We start from the raw sequence: 14,614 nt of genomic DNA, 5'->3' as shown, positions 1-14,614 counted from the left end.
AAATTTGATATAGAGCCCGGACTTAGAAGTGACCCTGAGGTTCAGACCCACATCCAGGTGGACAATGCCAGCTTGGCACTTCCAAGGTTCCTCAGGCACCCCAGATGCATCCTGTCCTGAATGAGGCTCTTTATCCTTCCACTTGCTTTCCTTGGTAAATAGCACCACCATCCACACCCTGTGCCCCAACCCTGAACCCGGAAACTACATTTGCCCCCCCCACCCCCCATCCTGACCGTTGATAGTCAATGAGGCTAGCAGTTGCATTTCCATTATCTCTCCCCTTTTTTTCCAGTAATGGCCTTAGGCCAGGACCTTATCATGGCTCCCAAATGGCCTCTCTGCCTTCAGTCCACCCAACCCTTGGTCAGTCCCTACACTCAGATATCCTAGGAATCACCCTCACATATGAACACAATCGTGCTGCTTCCTGCTAAAACTCCTTGGGTGGCTTCTCCTCTTTATCAGTTAGAAACTGCTTTCGACTGCACATAACAGAAACCTGGTTATGCTTGTTTCACCAAAAAAAGGTGTTATTTTTCTCATGTGATAAAACAATACCCATTCTCAAAGAAAACCATTGTTAGTTTCTTAAAAAAAAAAATTTTTTTTTTTTAATGTTTACTTATTTTTGACAGAGAGAGACAGAGAGTGAGCAGGGGAGGGGCAGTGAGAGAGGGAGACACAGAACCCGAAGCAAGCTCCAGGCTCTGAGCTGTCAGCACAGAGCACGACATGGGGCTCGAACCCATGAACTGTGAGATCATGACCTGAGCTGAAGCTGGACACTTAACCGACTAAGCCACCCAGGTGCCCCAGAAGGAATGTCTTTTTTTTTTCAAGTTTATTTATTTTTGAGAGTGAGCTAGCATAAGCGGGGGAGGGGCAGAGAGAGAGGGAGGGAGAATCTGAAGCAGGCTCTGCCAGTGCAGGGCTCAAACCCATGAACCATGATATCACGACCTGAGCTGAAACCGAGTTGGATGTTGAACCCACTGAGCCACCCAGCTACCCGGAGATCATGACCTGAGCTGAGGTCAGACGTTCAACCAGCTGAGCCACCCAGTTGCCCCCCACAAGCCCAGTGTCTAAAAAAAAACCCAAAAAACTCGCAGGTGGTTCTAATGTGGGGCCCAGGTAGCTTCGATTTACAGCCGAGATCTAGACAGAATTATCCAAGAAGACACTGTGGGCCAGACTGAGCCAGAGACCAGCTTGGAACTGCTGAAAATAAAGCATATGACATATGTTATTGATGAGATTATTAAATATCCAGCTAACTGGCAATCACAGTTTGCAAACTTCTAATTGCAGACTGTTCACTCCTGCTTACTAACGTAACGATCTACATTAATTCTTATGCTATTCACTTTCCAACTTTTTTTTTTTTAATTTTTTTTTTCAACGTTTATTTATTTTTGGGACAGAGAGAGACAGAGCATGAACGGGGGAGGGGCAGAGAGAGAGGGAGACACAGAATCGGAAACAGGCTCCAGGCTCTGAGCCATCAGCCCAGAGCCCGACACAGGGCTCGAACTCACAGACCGCGAGATCGTGACCCGGCTGAAGTCGGACGCTTAACCAACTGCGCCACCCAGGCGCCCCTACTTTCCAACTTTTAAAAATGCCTCCGATACTTCATGATTCTGTGATACAATCTTCTTACAGGGTTTATTGGGAATAGGTTTCAGGTTGGGGGATTTACTATCATCTGCATTTTAATAGCTGCAGAAAAACTAGCTAATACCACTTTTAACAATTTCTCGTGGGCTTCCTAGTTGTTGGTGCATTTGTTTCTTAGCATTAAAAAAATCCTCTCTCTTTCTACTTTGCTTCTTTTGGATTATCCCTAGCTCGGACATTTTCCTACAATTCATATAAAAATATGTTTTCATTAGCAAAGGCCTTGGTGATAATCCCTTTGTGATGTGTGATATGAAGGAGATTAATAGAAAACTAAATATTTACCGAGAATGATGAAGATATAAGGGGGAAATTACTTTCAGTCACAGAAATACAAATGATTCAGGGAAAGAGAAAGATGAGATAAAAGAGAAAAGTAGAAAAATGAGCCCTAGGAAAGGAAGAAGAGGAAGGGGAAAATGGAAACGCAAGACTGAATTTCTAGTCTACCTTCTCACTCACCTCTCAACGACAGAGGTCCCCAAAACACTGATTTTCGTTCTCAGGAATGCCAGAATGACACATCGCAAGCTGCTTAGTCATCTACACAGGCTGCAGTAATATCGGAGACATCTATCCCCCTTCATCATTCCCTATAAAATCAAAGTCTCTCTGGATTACCTGTGCTCTATTCTGACTGTCAAATTCCAGCCACATTCTGGGGCTCAAGACAACCCCAGCTACTTTAGGACTCTTTGGACTTCTTGGAGATAATGATTCTCAATCGGACTAGCCTGGTACAACAGTGAACTTTTCAAAATTACCCGTCTGAGTACTCTGGTCACACTCCAGTTTGAAACACACGAACTCTGGGGCTAAATTATGGAATTGAGTCCAAAGCGATCACGGAATCCCAAGGTTCAAACGAATAGGCCTGCCCTAACATTTACAGGACTGGGGCAAGGGCACCATACACTAAATATTTAAATGATATAAATCAAGATAACAGCTAAATAAAATATACCCTATCCTCTGCCTTAACAAATATACCTTCATAAAGACCCAGAAGGCAGATTCAAATATGGAATTCTTGGGCTTCTTGAGTTCTATGTAGGAAGGCGGCAAAAGAATGAGAGCCAGTCCTCTGTCCCTGGTCCTTCCTTCCTTCCCCAGCCCTAGGCTGCAAGGTGCACTGAGGGGGCCTATGGTCAAATTCAGATACATACCCACGGTGGCACAGTACGTCTTTAGTGTGTCCAAGCCCTGGAAACAGGTCTAGTGCGCCAAGAAATTCCGAGGTCTTACATATTTAATGACAGTTCTGAACAGTGGTTCTCAGCTGGGGGCAATTTTGCCCCTCAGGGAACAGTTGGCAATTTGTAGTGGTATTCGGCTTGTCACAGCTTGCGGAGGGGGGTGTTAGAGCATCTAGTGGGTAGAGGCTGGGGATGCTACTAAACATCCTACAAGGTACAGAACAACAACAACAAGTGTTATCTGACCCAATATTAATAGTGCCAAGACTCAGATACCCTGCTGTAGAAGGACACAATACTGCTCAAGATCACATACAGGCACGCCTTGGAGATACTGGGGGCTTGGTTCCAGACCCCTGCAATAACGTGAATATTGCAATAAAGGAAGTCAGATTAATTTATAGTTTTGTTTACACTATATGAAAGTCCAGTAAGTGTGCAACAGCATCAAGTCTAAAAAATTGTACACACCTTAATTTAAAAATACCTTATTGCTAAAAAATGCTAACCATCATCTGGGCTTTCAGCCAGTCGTAATCACTGATCACAGATCATAACGTAATGATAATAACAAAGCTTGATATACTGCAAGAATTAACCAAAAATGTGACACAGAGAGTGAGCAAAGTGAGCAAAGTGAGCAAAGGCTGTTGGAAAAATGGTGCCAACAGACGCGCTTGATCAGGGTTGCCACAAACCTTCAATCCGTCAAAAAATGCGACATCTGCCAAGCATGATAAAGTGAAGTGCAACAAAATGAGGTATGCCTGTATTTAAATTCCTTAACCCTGTTCTAGAAGGAGGGGTAAGGTTCACCCTCCTGGCTCCACAGACTCTTTCCCCCTCAGGAGAGCTAGCTTGAGGAGGGGCAGACAGGGTCTTCTAAAGTATGGGGCCCAGGGCCAGGAACTCCCTTGCCCAGGAGGGAGGGCAGTGCTGGGAATGAACCTCCCGGGTCCTCTAAACTGGCAGGACAACAAAGGTCTTCCACTGACCAAAACAGGGGGATGCCCAGGCTTCATCTGAATAGCTCAAGAAAGAACCAAGCCCCTGTCCCAGGCCGTTCTTTGCATCCATGGGCTGGCTGGTTCGGGGGCTGGATCCTTGCCAAGTACTCCTGATGAACTGAAACCTGAGTCTCTAACTTCCTGGAACCCAAAGAAACTTAGACCTTGAGCAAAGGCCCTTTGGCTGGCATGCACACATTTATCCAACCCTCTATTGGCATATGCCTGGAGAATACTAGTAAGTATAAGCAGCAAAATTACAAATATGTGCACTTTCGAGAGGACGATAAAAAATGTGGATTGTGCATCTCTGGTAGAGGAAGCCTTGGAGTCTGAGGATCTAAATAAATAAATAAAGTTTAACACAGATGTGGCTGAAGCACTCCCTGCCCTGGTGTCACTGTGGCCTTGGATTAGGTCTCAGTATTTTGTCATCCTCACCACTGAATCCTGCCAACTGAGGGAAATACGGATCTCACGGTGAAGAGTTCTCAGGAAATGGGGAGGATTTAAAAATCCCACAAAGCAAACAGAACACAAATCCCCAGCAAGCAGAGCTCTTTTTCCTGTATGTCTGTCCCTTCTTGGCCCCTATCGGGGTCTCCTTGTCTCCACTTTTCTTTTCAGGACACTTTCCCCATCTCCTCTTTGGAGTCAAGTAGGGTCCAGCCCTTTGCCTCAATTTTCCTGCTTTCGTGGGCAAGAACTCCCGCAAGCCACAGGTCCTCAAAGCGAGGTCCCAGGCCAGCAGCACCGGTGCTACCTGGGAACAAGTCAGGAATGAAAGTTCCAGAACCACAGCAACCTGCAGTTTGACGAGCCCTTTAGGTGACTCTAATGCACACTTCCACTTTAAGGTAACTTCATCCCACCTCCAAAAACAGTTTAGTCAACTTTGTAGGTGTTCAGTCAGGCATGCCCTGTCGGGGTGGAAGATGAAGATGCCTACTCTCCTCCATGCCCCCAGCGTGGTTTATTTTAAAATATCAACTTTTTTTTTTTAAGTTTATTATTCTTTTTTTTTTTGAGAGAGAGAGCAGGGGAAGGGGCAGAGGGAGAGGAGAGAGAGAATCCCAAGCAGGCTCTGCCCTCCCCAGGTGGAGCTTGAACCCAGGAACCATAAGATCATGACCTTAGCCAAAACCAAGAGTCCCATGCTCAACAGACTGAGCCACTCAGGCGCCGCCCCCTTCCCATGGCCTATCAAACTAGCCTCCCTGCAAAAGTGTGTGCGGAGGAAGGTGGATAGGATTCTCAAAGCCGTATCGTTGCAAACAAATTCACATTCACTGTAAAAAAAAAAAAAAAAAAATTCTACGAGAACCTAGCAGAAGTTAAACTTGCACCCCAAAGGTGTCAGAGTCTCCTGTCCATCTTTCTAGACATTTCGGAGCACACAGTGAATATGTTTATCCTTTAATAACATACACACACAAGTAGTTTGTGTTTTTGCTCATTTCATAACAAACTTGGAAATATCTTTCTGGAAGACTAAGCAATATTCCGGCGTTTGGAGGTATAAATTGTGTGCTCATTCTGCCCTCCTCCCCGACCGCTGGGGCAGGAGGGCCGCACGAAACACGAGAGACGTGCAGAAGTCAGTCAGCTGACGTTTTGGGATTCTCACCGGTTGTGGCCTTCTCGGTCTAACAGGAAAACTGTGAAGAGAACACAGAGTTCCTCTAGCCAGATTACCAACGCTGTGTGCTGAGGACTAAAACAACCGCAGGGAAGAAAAGGCAAGGGCAGAGATTCAGATGCGCCGACCTTACACACCCTCAGAAACCCAAGAAACAAGACACACATGAAAACCACAAAAAGCAACCAGCTTGACGCATCCCAATTTCCAAGCAACAGAGGAGACAAGGTCATTATAACCGATGACATTTCCAGACAAAGTGACTTAAGAAATTAAAGGCGTGCCACGTATACCTCATTTCCCCAGGTTCGCGTACTGCAATCCACAGGCTGGAAGGGAATGGCTGATTTTTTCCACAGTTCCATGTTTCTGGGCGTTTTCGAGCCGCGGGGCGGAGGGAGCCGGCGGCGCGGGACGCAAGGTTCCCCACGCCGCCCCTTAGTCCCGCCCCCGGTCGTTCCAGGCCACTCGCGTGCCAAAGCCCTGTGGGGCGCGGGCTGAGCGCGGGGGACGATTGGTTCCGGGCCAGGGTGGGCGGAGCCAGAGTTTCGGCCTTTAAGAGCGCGCGGCGCGGCCACCCCGGTTTGCGTCGGCGTCTTCTGCGGCGTCCTCCTGTGTCCTCGGAGCCCTCGAAGCTCGGACCGGACCCCGAGAGTCATGGAGATGAAGGCCGTGTGCGTGCTGAAGGGCCAGGGCCCGGTGGAGGGCACCATCCACTTCGTACAGAAGGCAAGGGCTGGGGCGGAGGCCGGCGGGAAGGCCGCGCCCGCTCACCTGTGCCCCGGAGCGCCGGCCCGCCGGGCCTCGAGCCGCCTTCGTCACGCCCCCGCCGCGCGGAGTCTGCGGGTTCGCGCCGCCCGAGGCCTCTGCCCCGCGGCGGTGCGGCGGCCGAGTGCTGAGTCACCGGGCGGGCCGGGCAGGGGCGGCGGTGCGTGGCTAGGCCTGGGCAGGGGTGCAGGGAAGGAGCCTCGGGCGGCCCCGGGGGTGCTTGGAGAGCGCGGACGGAGGCCGGCTGCCCCAAGGGCCTGGGCCGGCGCCGCCGCGTCGGTAGGCCGGGGCGGAGACGTGACGTTTTTGCAGAGGCTGTGGCCCTTCCTTGCGGGGTCGTTTTCTGGGTCCTGAAGCTCGTGCAGATTCGGAGTTGCGCAGTCCGGGGCCTGGCCGCCCTTGAGGTTCGGGAATGGGGCGGCGGGGGCGGGTGGGGAGGGGTTGGTGGTGGCGAGTGCGGCCGAGCCACCTGGGTATAGTTGCATCCGTTACCCCGCTTTGGGGTTTCCTTTCCGCTCAAGAGGTCTGCAGCTTGCAGCCTGTGGGCACAGCCCGTCCCCATGCGGGTGTTCGTACAGCCCCGGAGCTAAGAGTGGTTTGTATATGGTTAGTTCAGAGGGTCCTAAAAAACAAGAGTCATGCGACTGTACAAAGAAATAAAACCATTGAATCCCTGAAGTACTGATTAGTGAAAGTTTATTGTGCACACACCAAAAGATGGTCGTGAACCTGGAGCACTCAGACCAATTCATGGAACGCGGCTGAGGGGTATATATTGTCATAAAGCATCTTCTGTAGTGAGAAGGCAGTGACTTTATGTTTCGCAGTGATGGGTTATGATTTTAGTTTTCTTAGATGCTAAGAAATTGGTTAGTGGCTACCACATACTGACCTTGGGAAACAGCTTGACTTTTGCTTACCATTTCCACAAGGCATAAATAAGAAATGACCCATGTCAAGTTAGTCTTGCCAAGTAAGCCAATTAAGCTTTTGCCTGTATGACTAACTTGGTTTTGTCTGATCAGGGAATTATCAAGGCTGGTCTCCGTTTGTTTTTGATTTTAAGGGGACAGAAACCTTGGCCCCTTGCGGAAAAGTTTGCTGACCCTTGCTCTGGGTCATGGTCTGGCTGTAAAGTCAAAGAAGATGGCCCTGGGCAAAGCTCCTTTTCCTCCTCCAAAGCTCCAGAAGCCAGAGATCTAACCTACTCCCTTGGGTGTTTTCCAGACCTGCGATGTTTTACCCTGGGTGCACAGTAGACTCATTTAGGGAGCTTTTAAAAAATGTGATACTGATACTAATTCCAGATCAATTATATCAAAATCTGTCAGGGCGCAATATGAGCATTGCTGGTTGGCTTTTTTTTTTTTTCTTTTAATATTTATTTTCAAAGGGAGAGAACCAGTGGGGCGGGGGGGGGGGGGGGGCAGAGAGAGAGAGAGAGAGAGAAAGAGAATCCCAAGCAGGCCTGGCACTGACATCGCAGCGAGCTTGATGCAGGGCTCTATCTGACGAATTGTGAGATCATGGCCTGAGCTGAGATCGAGAGTCCGAAGCTTAACCCACTAAGACACCCCGGTGCCCCTGAGCATTGCTGGGTTTAGTTTCTACACTAGTACTAATTTGCATCAAGCTTTGAGAACTTTTAGAGGGTAGCGGATGGGATTTTGAGTTGGAAGTCAGGAGACCTGGAGTGTCACTCAAGTTGCTTGTCTGGACATTGATTTAACCAAATTTTCTGTAAAGTGGTTTTGAAATTGCTCTACCAACAAGCCCCCTACTGAGATGGTCAAAGAATAAAGTATACAGAAATACTCATTAATTGTATTATGAAACACATGTTTTACAAGGAAGGTGTTTGTCTCCCAAATCTTAGCAAGGTTACGAACTGATGGAAAATTGTACTTTGCTTGATAATCATGATATTCAATATATGAATGAGGTTTAATCTTTAAAGGGGCTTACAGAAATGTGAGAGGACAAGAAAAGTAATCTTTGTAAGTGTCCCTGTTTATGAAATTTATGCAAGGGAGTTTAATTTTATCCTTTGAGTGGTTTGCAAATTTTCTGGAAGAGGCTTTTTGGCAGTTGACTAAATTTTGCTGCTTTCATTTGCCAGACTTTGTTTTGCTCCTCTTCTCTCCTTGTGTAATTTTGCCAAAATACTAGAGAATCTAGGCAGTTTCTGAGGGATCCCTTCCCTCTGGCTATGGAGAAATGGCTTCTGCTTTACATTCAGAAGCCGAGCTGTGAATCCATACGTAACTCAGTCTACCCACCTTCCCTGAGCTGCATGTATGACTCTCCTTTTTCAAGTTCCAAACTTCATTTTGGTGGTGCTGTTTGTACCTGATAAAAGATCCTTGTGTAGTTCAGCATTACAGCTCTACGGATATGCAGGTGTGTTAAATTGGAAATAAACCATATTTGTTTGGTTTAGAGAGCGTTTAAAATTTTGGATTAGTGGGGCATCTGGGTGGCTCAGTCAGTTAAGCATGGTTTGTGAGTTCGAGCCCCTCATTTGGCTCTTTGCTGACAGCACAGATCCTGCTTGGGATTGTTTCCCTCTTTGTCTGCCCCTCCCTTGTTTGCTCTCTCTGTCAAATTAAATAAAAATAAACTTAAAATATTTTTGGATTAGTTTCCAGTTTTTAAAAATCTGAAATTTTCACCTAGAAGTCCAGATTCCTGGCTTCTTTTTGAAAAATTTGGAGATCTTTTGAAAAATTTGAGCCTTCATTAGCTCAGGACAGCACTCTGCGGGACCAGTTGGTTTATATTCCTTTCACTTCCCTGACCTGTTTTTACTCGGCCCCTGTAGGGCTGTAACTAGGCAGCTTACTGCTGAGCTACTCCCGTGTGCTCTGCCTTTACCCAGGACCCGTGTACAGATGCTGGGAAGACCCTGCCCTTTGTCTCTGTGCTCTTGGTAACGCCGTGTATTCTGGGGGGGGGTAACACTCTCGTTTTGGTTTTTACAGAATTAAAGCTTATGCTTAGAAAAATTCTAGTGTATCTGTCCTCAAAAAGCAGAGCAAAGAAGGGCAGCAGTTGCCACACTACTTTCTTTGAGCGGTGCTTTGTATCCAATGGGAAGTCAGATGTTCAAGGCCAACACCTCTTGTAACTGTTGGCCCTGACTATTAAAAAACAAACCAAGCTAAAAACAAAGACGCCATCATGTGTACTTCTGTGTGTGTTTTATTTTAGTTCCTAAGATCTCTTTGTAGCTATACTAGTTAACTTTCTTTCTGTATGTATGTAGCTGTATAGTACTGTTACCTATTGTTGCCTGCGTGGTGATCCCTATGTGTTTTTCTACCTTTGTGTTTTCATTGCCCTTTCTCTGTGCTGTCAGAGTGGAAAGGTTATCTGGGTTTGAATGCCTAAAATGACTTTAGAAGACAGTACCTTTGGTTAGAGCAGAATCAGTCCCCTGGGGACAGTGGGACAGGATATTTTCTGGCTATTAATAAAAAAATATCTCTGGTGGAAACTGATAAATACCCACCTAGGGGGAGAGTGGAGAACCAGGGATCCTAGGTTAGTTGTATATGATTAGTGTCGTTTCGTTTTTTTTTTCTTTCTTTCCTTTTTTTTTTTTATTTTTTGGAGGCAAATTTGTATGTTTGCTTTATGGAAGAGGGTCTGCATGAATAAAAAAAGGTGCTATGATGTGTTGACATTTGGGTTAAAAAGTTTGATATATGCACCTATTCAGCATGTGCAGATATAGCATATTCAAAAGTATTTACAAAATAAATAACTTATTCATGTTACATATTCACTGAAAGGGAGTCAATCCCTACAAAGTCTATAATCTACCATTTAAGTGCTCACTCTACTTGCCACTCTGATTAGGTGCTTTTTCTGGGCTATTTTATTTATTTTAATGTTTGTTTATTTTTGAGAGAGAACAAGCAGGGGAGGGACAGAGAGAGAAGAGAGGGGGACAGAGGATCCGAAGCAGGGTCCTAGCTGACAGCAGCAAGCATGATGTGGGGCTTGAACCCAAGAACCATAAGATCATGACCTGAGCGGAAGTCAGATACTCATCCTCAACCCACTGAGCCACCCAGGCGCCACTGGGGTCTTTTATTTAATTGTGATGCTGGCTTCAGGGTTCCTGGGCTGTCTTAGAACAAGGTCACATCTCCCTAGTGTTGGGTCCCTGGCCTGGAACAGTTAAATAGCTCGCTAGAAAGGGGTGGGCCTGGGATTTGGACACAGATCTTTCAACTCCCGTGTTCTTTTCCTGTGACTGGTAAAGATAATTCACCTGTTTTCTTTGTTTAGCAGCACTTGCTCTCTGAAACTTCTTGCACTTTTCTTTGACTAAAGGGCAATGGGCCTGTTGTGGTATCAGGAACCATTACAGGATTGACTGAAGGAGAGCATGGATTCCACGTCCATCAGTTTGGAGATAATACACAAGGTGGGTGTTGTGTTGGTCCAGTGACTCCTACCTGTTTCACATAGTAAGATAAATGTACTGAGTAGAGCTACCCCTTAACATGAAAAAAAAAAAGTCAAGATAATATGATTACTAAGGTCGACCTTAGGGAAATGAGCCATAGCACTGGCTTTTTGGACTCTTTAAGTGTGGAAAGGAAGAGGAAGAAGTTGATGTGGTTTTTGTTTGTTTTTTATGATCATATCTTGATTATAAAAGAGTCTCAAGTATTTTTTTAGAAAACAAAAAAGCTACTTTCTTACTGCCATAGTGATCGCAGGTGTTTGTGAGCTGGGGTTGAGGGTGGGTGCTTCAAGCACAGGGTCTGCATTTATTTGCATCATCCTGTAAGAATAGCTCCATGCTGCCGACGCAGGGGTCTTAGTGGGACAGAAGTAAAGTCAAATATGAAAAAAGAATGTAAACTCTTGATGCTTTGGATTGAGTTCCATTAATTAGAAGCAAGTTAACAAAAGTTTATGGGTTAAAATGCATTTAATCCTCTTCTACCGTTTTTGAGTAATCTGAACTGGGTGTTGAGACTTTTTATGGTGAAAACTTGATTCATCTTGCTGGAATTTGTTTTTACTGTTCTGTAATTTAGTTCCTGTAAAAATTGTGATTTAATGACACGCTTTGATCTATTTCAACAATTACTAAAACTCCTCAGGTTGCTCTTTACTTTTTTACTGGCTCTGCTTTGGGAGGTGTATGCCATGGACTTACTGTGCTGCTTCCTGTTAACCTGTGTGTCTTCTCCCTGGGGGAGCTGGGGAGTAGCTGTAAACAATGGAGACTTTCCGTCACCTGCTGAGGGAAGAAAGCCATGTCACAAAAGCACTTTCTGCATTGTCGTGTTCTGTGAGAAAGGCCTTCCCTGAAGCACAAGAGTGCCATTTTTACAGAATATATTCTGAATGCCAACTCCTCGAGTTCTGTGAGGCAACAGCCTTGGCCCTTAGACAGAAGGTGCCATTTTATATTCTGCGGGTACCAAGTAAAGGCCACAGTAGGGCTCCTTGGTAGTGTGTTGCTGGGGAGGTGAGTTTTTGTAGTTAAGGTATGCTACCTTATAAACTACAGTCATAATCCTGGGATTTTAATGATAGAAGAACCATGAAGATCAAGTCTTGGCCCTCTTGTTTTACGGGGCAGTGAAGAAATCAAAGCCCAGAGAAGGATATTAACCTTTACCGCTGTCACACACACTAGTTAGAACTTGTCCCTACTGCTTGCCTATTTTATTTTGTCCTAAGGTGTTGCTTCCTGTTTTTATGAACCTAGAAGTTATGATGTAGGTATTTTCTCTGTTTGAGGTTTTAGTAATGACCAGTTTGTTTTAAGAATTTATTTTGGAATTCTGATTCATAATTTAGCTACCTTTTTGTTTTTGCTTTTGGCAAATAGGCTGTACCAGTGCAGGCCCTCACTTTAATCCTCTATCCAAAAAACATGGTGGGCCAAAAGATCAAGAGAGGTGAGTGACAAAGTGCTTAACTCTTATCAAAAGTATGGCACTGGCTTGTTGGGTCAGAGCGGGTATAGTACTTGCAGATTGCACGCTGACATAACTGAGTAGTCTTCCCCACCTCTGCTCTTGAATTCATTGCCCTCTAGGTAGGCCCTCTATGTATGTATGCCTCCCACCCCGCCCCAAGTAACCCTGTATCCCCAAGTGCTGGAGCGGCTTATTCCCTGGGCTGGTAATTGACAAATGGGGACACTTAAGACGATTTGGTTTTGTAGCATTTATTGAATATAGAACTAATACAAGTGCCAAAGGGAACTAATACAGGAAATGTCATGAATAACAGTACTGTCAACCACTAGCAACATAAACCATCATTGTGAAACATAGGTAGCCTTGTAGATAAAATTGTTACTGAAAATTCAGTGAGTCCATTTGTATGTGTGTTTCCTGAGAGAGCCTTTCAGGAAAATACTAAATTTAAGGACTGGGAGTAATTTATTTTTATAACAGGCCTGGGGCATAGCTTTCTTAGCCATGCCAAGACTTAACAGGCATAACTCAGAATTTACCCTTTGGTACTTTACCTCTGAAATTCTAGATGTGCCCCCATCCCACGATTCTTCCCAGAGTATTACTTTGTAGATTTGAAGCTTTGAAGAGCAATGGGTCTAGAATGTCAAGTTGTTCCTAGTTTGTATGTTCCAAAATTTTGTCATTCTGAAAAAGTGGGTCCTGTTTGATACATATTATATCCACCTCTTTGTCCATCCTTATGTATCTGACTCAGTTTTTAATTCAGCTCACAAACTAGCCTGATGGTAAGGTAAATGGAAATCAGTCCTAATCCCTGACCCTTTTTCAATGTTAGGCATGTTGGAGACCTTGGCAACGTAACTGCTGGCAAGGACGGTGTGGCCAATGTGTCTATGGAAGATTCTTTGATTGCGCTCTCAGGAGACCATTCCATCATTGGTCGCACGATGGTGGTGAGTTTTCATATAATAGGGTATGCATACAGTTTTTTCTAACAGTCCTATATCTTCTCACGATTTCATGATTATTGATCCTGACCCACATACATTGTACTTTTAGTTCAGATTAGGAAAAGCAGTTAACCTATTGATGACAGTGACGATGAATTAATGATCTAGGTTGGTTATGAACACTGTTCTGCTTAAGATGCAGTAGTAAAGTAGGTTACGTTTGATCATATTAGATCCATATTGTGGAAGCAGAAGTCGTCTTTGTCTGGTTTTTAAATGGCTGTATTTTCTTGCCACGATTGAATGTACCCCCGCCTTGTAGTTAAACAGAACATTTTGTTAGGTCTAAAATCTGAGACAGGCCTCAGTATTCCTTATTCGCATCTGCAGGTTATGGTCACTTGTCTAACACGTGGAAGGGACTGCCTGGGAGCTGCATCTGGTTCCCACAAACACCAAGTAGTCTAGGCTCCCTGTTGCCTGTAGTCCTTTCTTTACAGCTGACCCTTGACTTTTCTTCAGCTGTAGTTGTGAGGCAGAAAAATCATCGATCAGTGTTAGATGAGCCAAATTGAAAATGCTGTTATTTAAATAGTCCTGAGATATTTTTAAGATCATTTAGACTTCTAGTTCATTAGGCACAATTTTGAGTTTTTAAAATTCACTTTCCTTTTCTTTTCTCTCCAAAACAATGTTTATTGTAAGAGAATAAGTGTAATTGAGGCCATGAACATGTCTCACGGAGGGTTAACATTGGCATGTGGTGGCCTAGAAGAGTCGTTGGGGTTTTAGCGATAGCAGCTCAAACCTAGCATGGACAGTTAACTTCCATCTGAATCATCAAGTGAAAGCTTTGAGTAGTAGTTGTTGCTATTTTTTACTACTAGATTAAATATTAGCGTATTTCCCTGCTAGGAATTATTTTAACACGGTGTTTTCTAACATTAAGTGGTTCTTAAAAGTCTTTTGGGTATTGTTGGGAAGAGGTGGTAATTACTTGCTAGCACTAAGTATGTTAATGTTCTTAAAACTTTTTAAAGGTCCACGAGAAACGAGATGACTTGGGCAAAGGTGGAAATGAAGAAAGTACGCAAACGGGAAACGCTGGGAGTCGTTTGGCTTGTGGTGTCATTGGGATCGCCAAGTAAATATTCCCTAGGATGCGATCTGAGTCCTAGTAACTCCTATGTTATCTTGCTAGTTGTAGAAATTTAACTTGATAAACATTAAACACTGTAACTTTAAAAGTGTAATTTGTGTGACTTTTTAATTGCTTTAAGTACCTGTAATGAGAACTGATTTATGATCACTTGGAAGATTTGTATAATTTTATAAAACTCCTATTCAGTTAAAATGTCTGTTTCAATGATCTCTGTATTTTGCCAGGCTTAATAATCATGGGTATTAAACTTCA

At 44.7% G+C, this 14,614-nt stretch overlaps 2 protein-coding genes across 4 annotated transcripts in view; one reads left to right on the top strand and one right to left on the bottom strand.

The window, feature by feature from the left end:
- LOC106977845 (uncharacterized protein C10orf95-like) overlaps positions 1-5,973 on the bottom strand; it is a 182,660-nt gene extending 176,687 nt beyond the window's left edge. For all 3 annotated transcript variants that reach the window (XR_008297570.1, XR_008297569.1, XR_008297571.1), the window contains exon 1: positions 5,819-5,973. The gene's annotated coding sequence lies outside the window, so the exon portion shown is untranslated. The remainder of the gene's footprint in view (positions 1-5,818) is intronic.
- A 115-nt stretch (positions 5,974-6,088) lies between these two features.
- SOD1 (superoxide dismutase 1) lies at positions 6,089-14,614 on the top strand. Its single transcript, XM_027041738.2, has 5 exons — positions 6,089-6,254; positions 10,635-10,728; positions 12,154-12,223; positions 13,086-13,203; positions 14,241-14,614. Exons 1-5 carry the CDS (start codon positions 6,183-6,185, stop codon positions 14,346-14,348), a joined length of 462 nt encoding a protein of 153 aa, XP_026897539.1. The 5' UTR covers positions 6,089-6,182; the 3' UTR covers positions 14,349-14,614.

This window comes from Acinonyx jubatus, chromosome C2 (genome assembly GCF_027475565.1).
Source record: "Acinonyx jubatus isolate Ajub_Pintada_27869175 chromosome C2, VMU_Ajub_asm_v1.0, whole genome shotgun sequence".
In the NCBI taxonomy this organism is placed as follows: Eukaryota; Metazoa; Chordata; class Mammalia; order Carnivora; family Felidae; genus Acinonyx; species Acinonyx jubatus.
This window is presented reverse-complemented; position numbering and strand designations above follow the sequence as displayed.

Coding starts and splice junctions, on each gene's coding strand:
- SOD1 (XM_027041738.2), top strand. CDS start 6,183: ATGGAGATGAAGGCCGTGTGCGTGCTGAAGGGCCAGGGCCCGGTGGAG. Junction 6,255..10,634: donor CCATCCACTTCGTACAGAAG/GCAAGGGCTGGG, acceptor CTTTGACTAAAG/GGCAATGGGCCTGTTGTGGT. Junction 12,224..13,085: donor GGGCCAAAAGATCAAGAGAG/GTGAGTGACAAA, acceptor TTTCAATGTTAG/GCATGTTGGAGACCTTGGCA.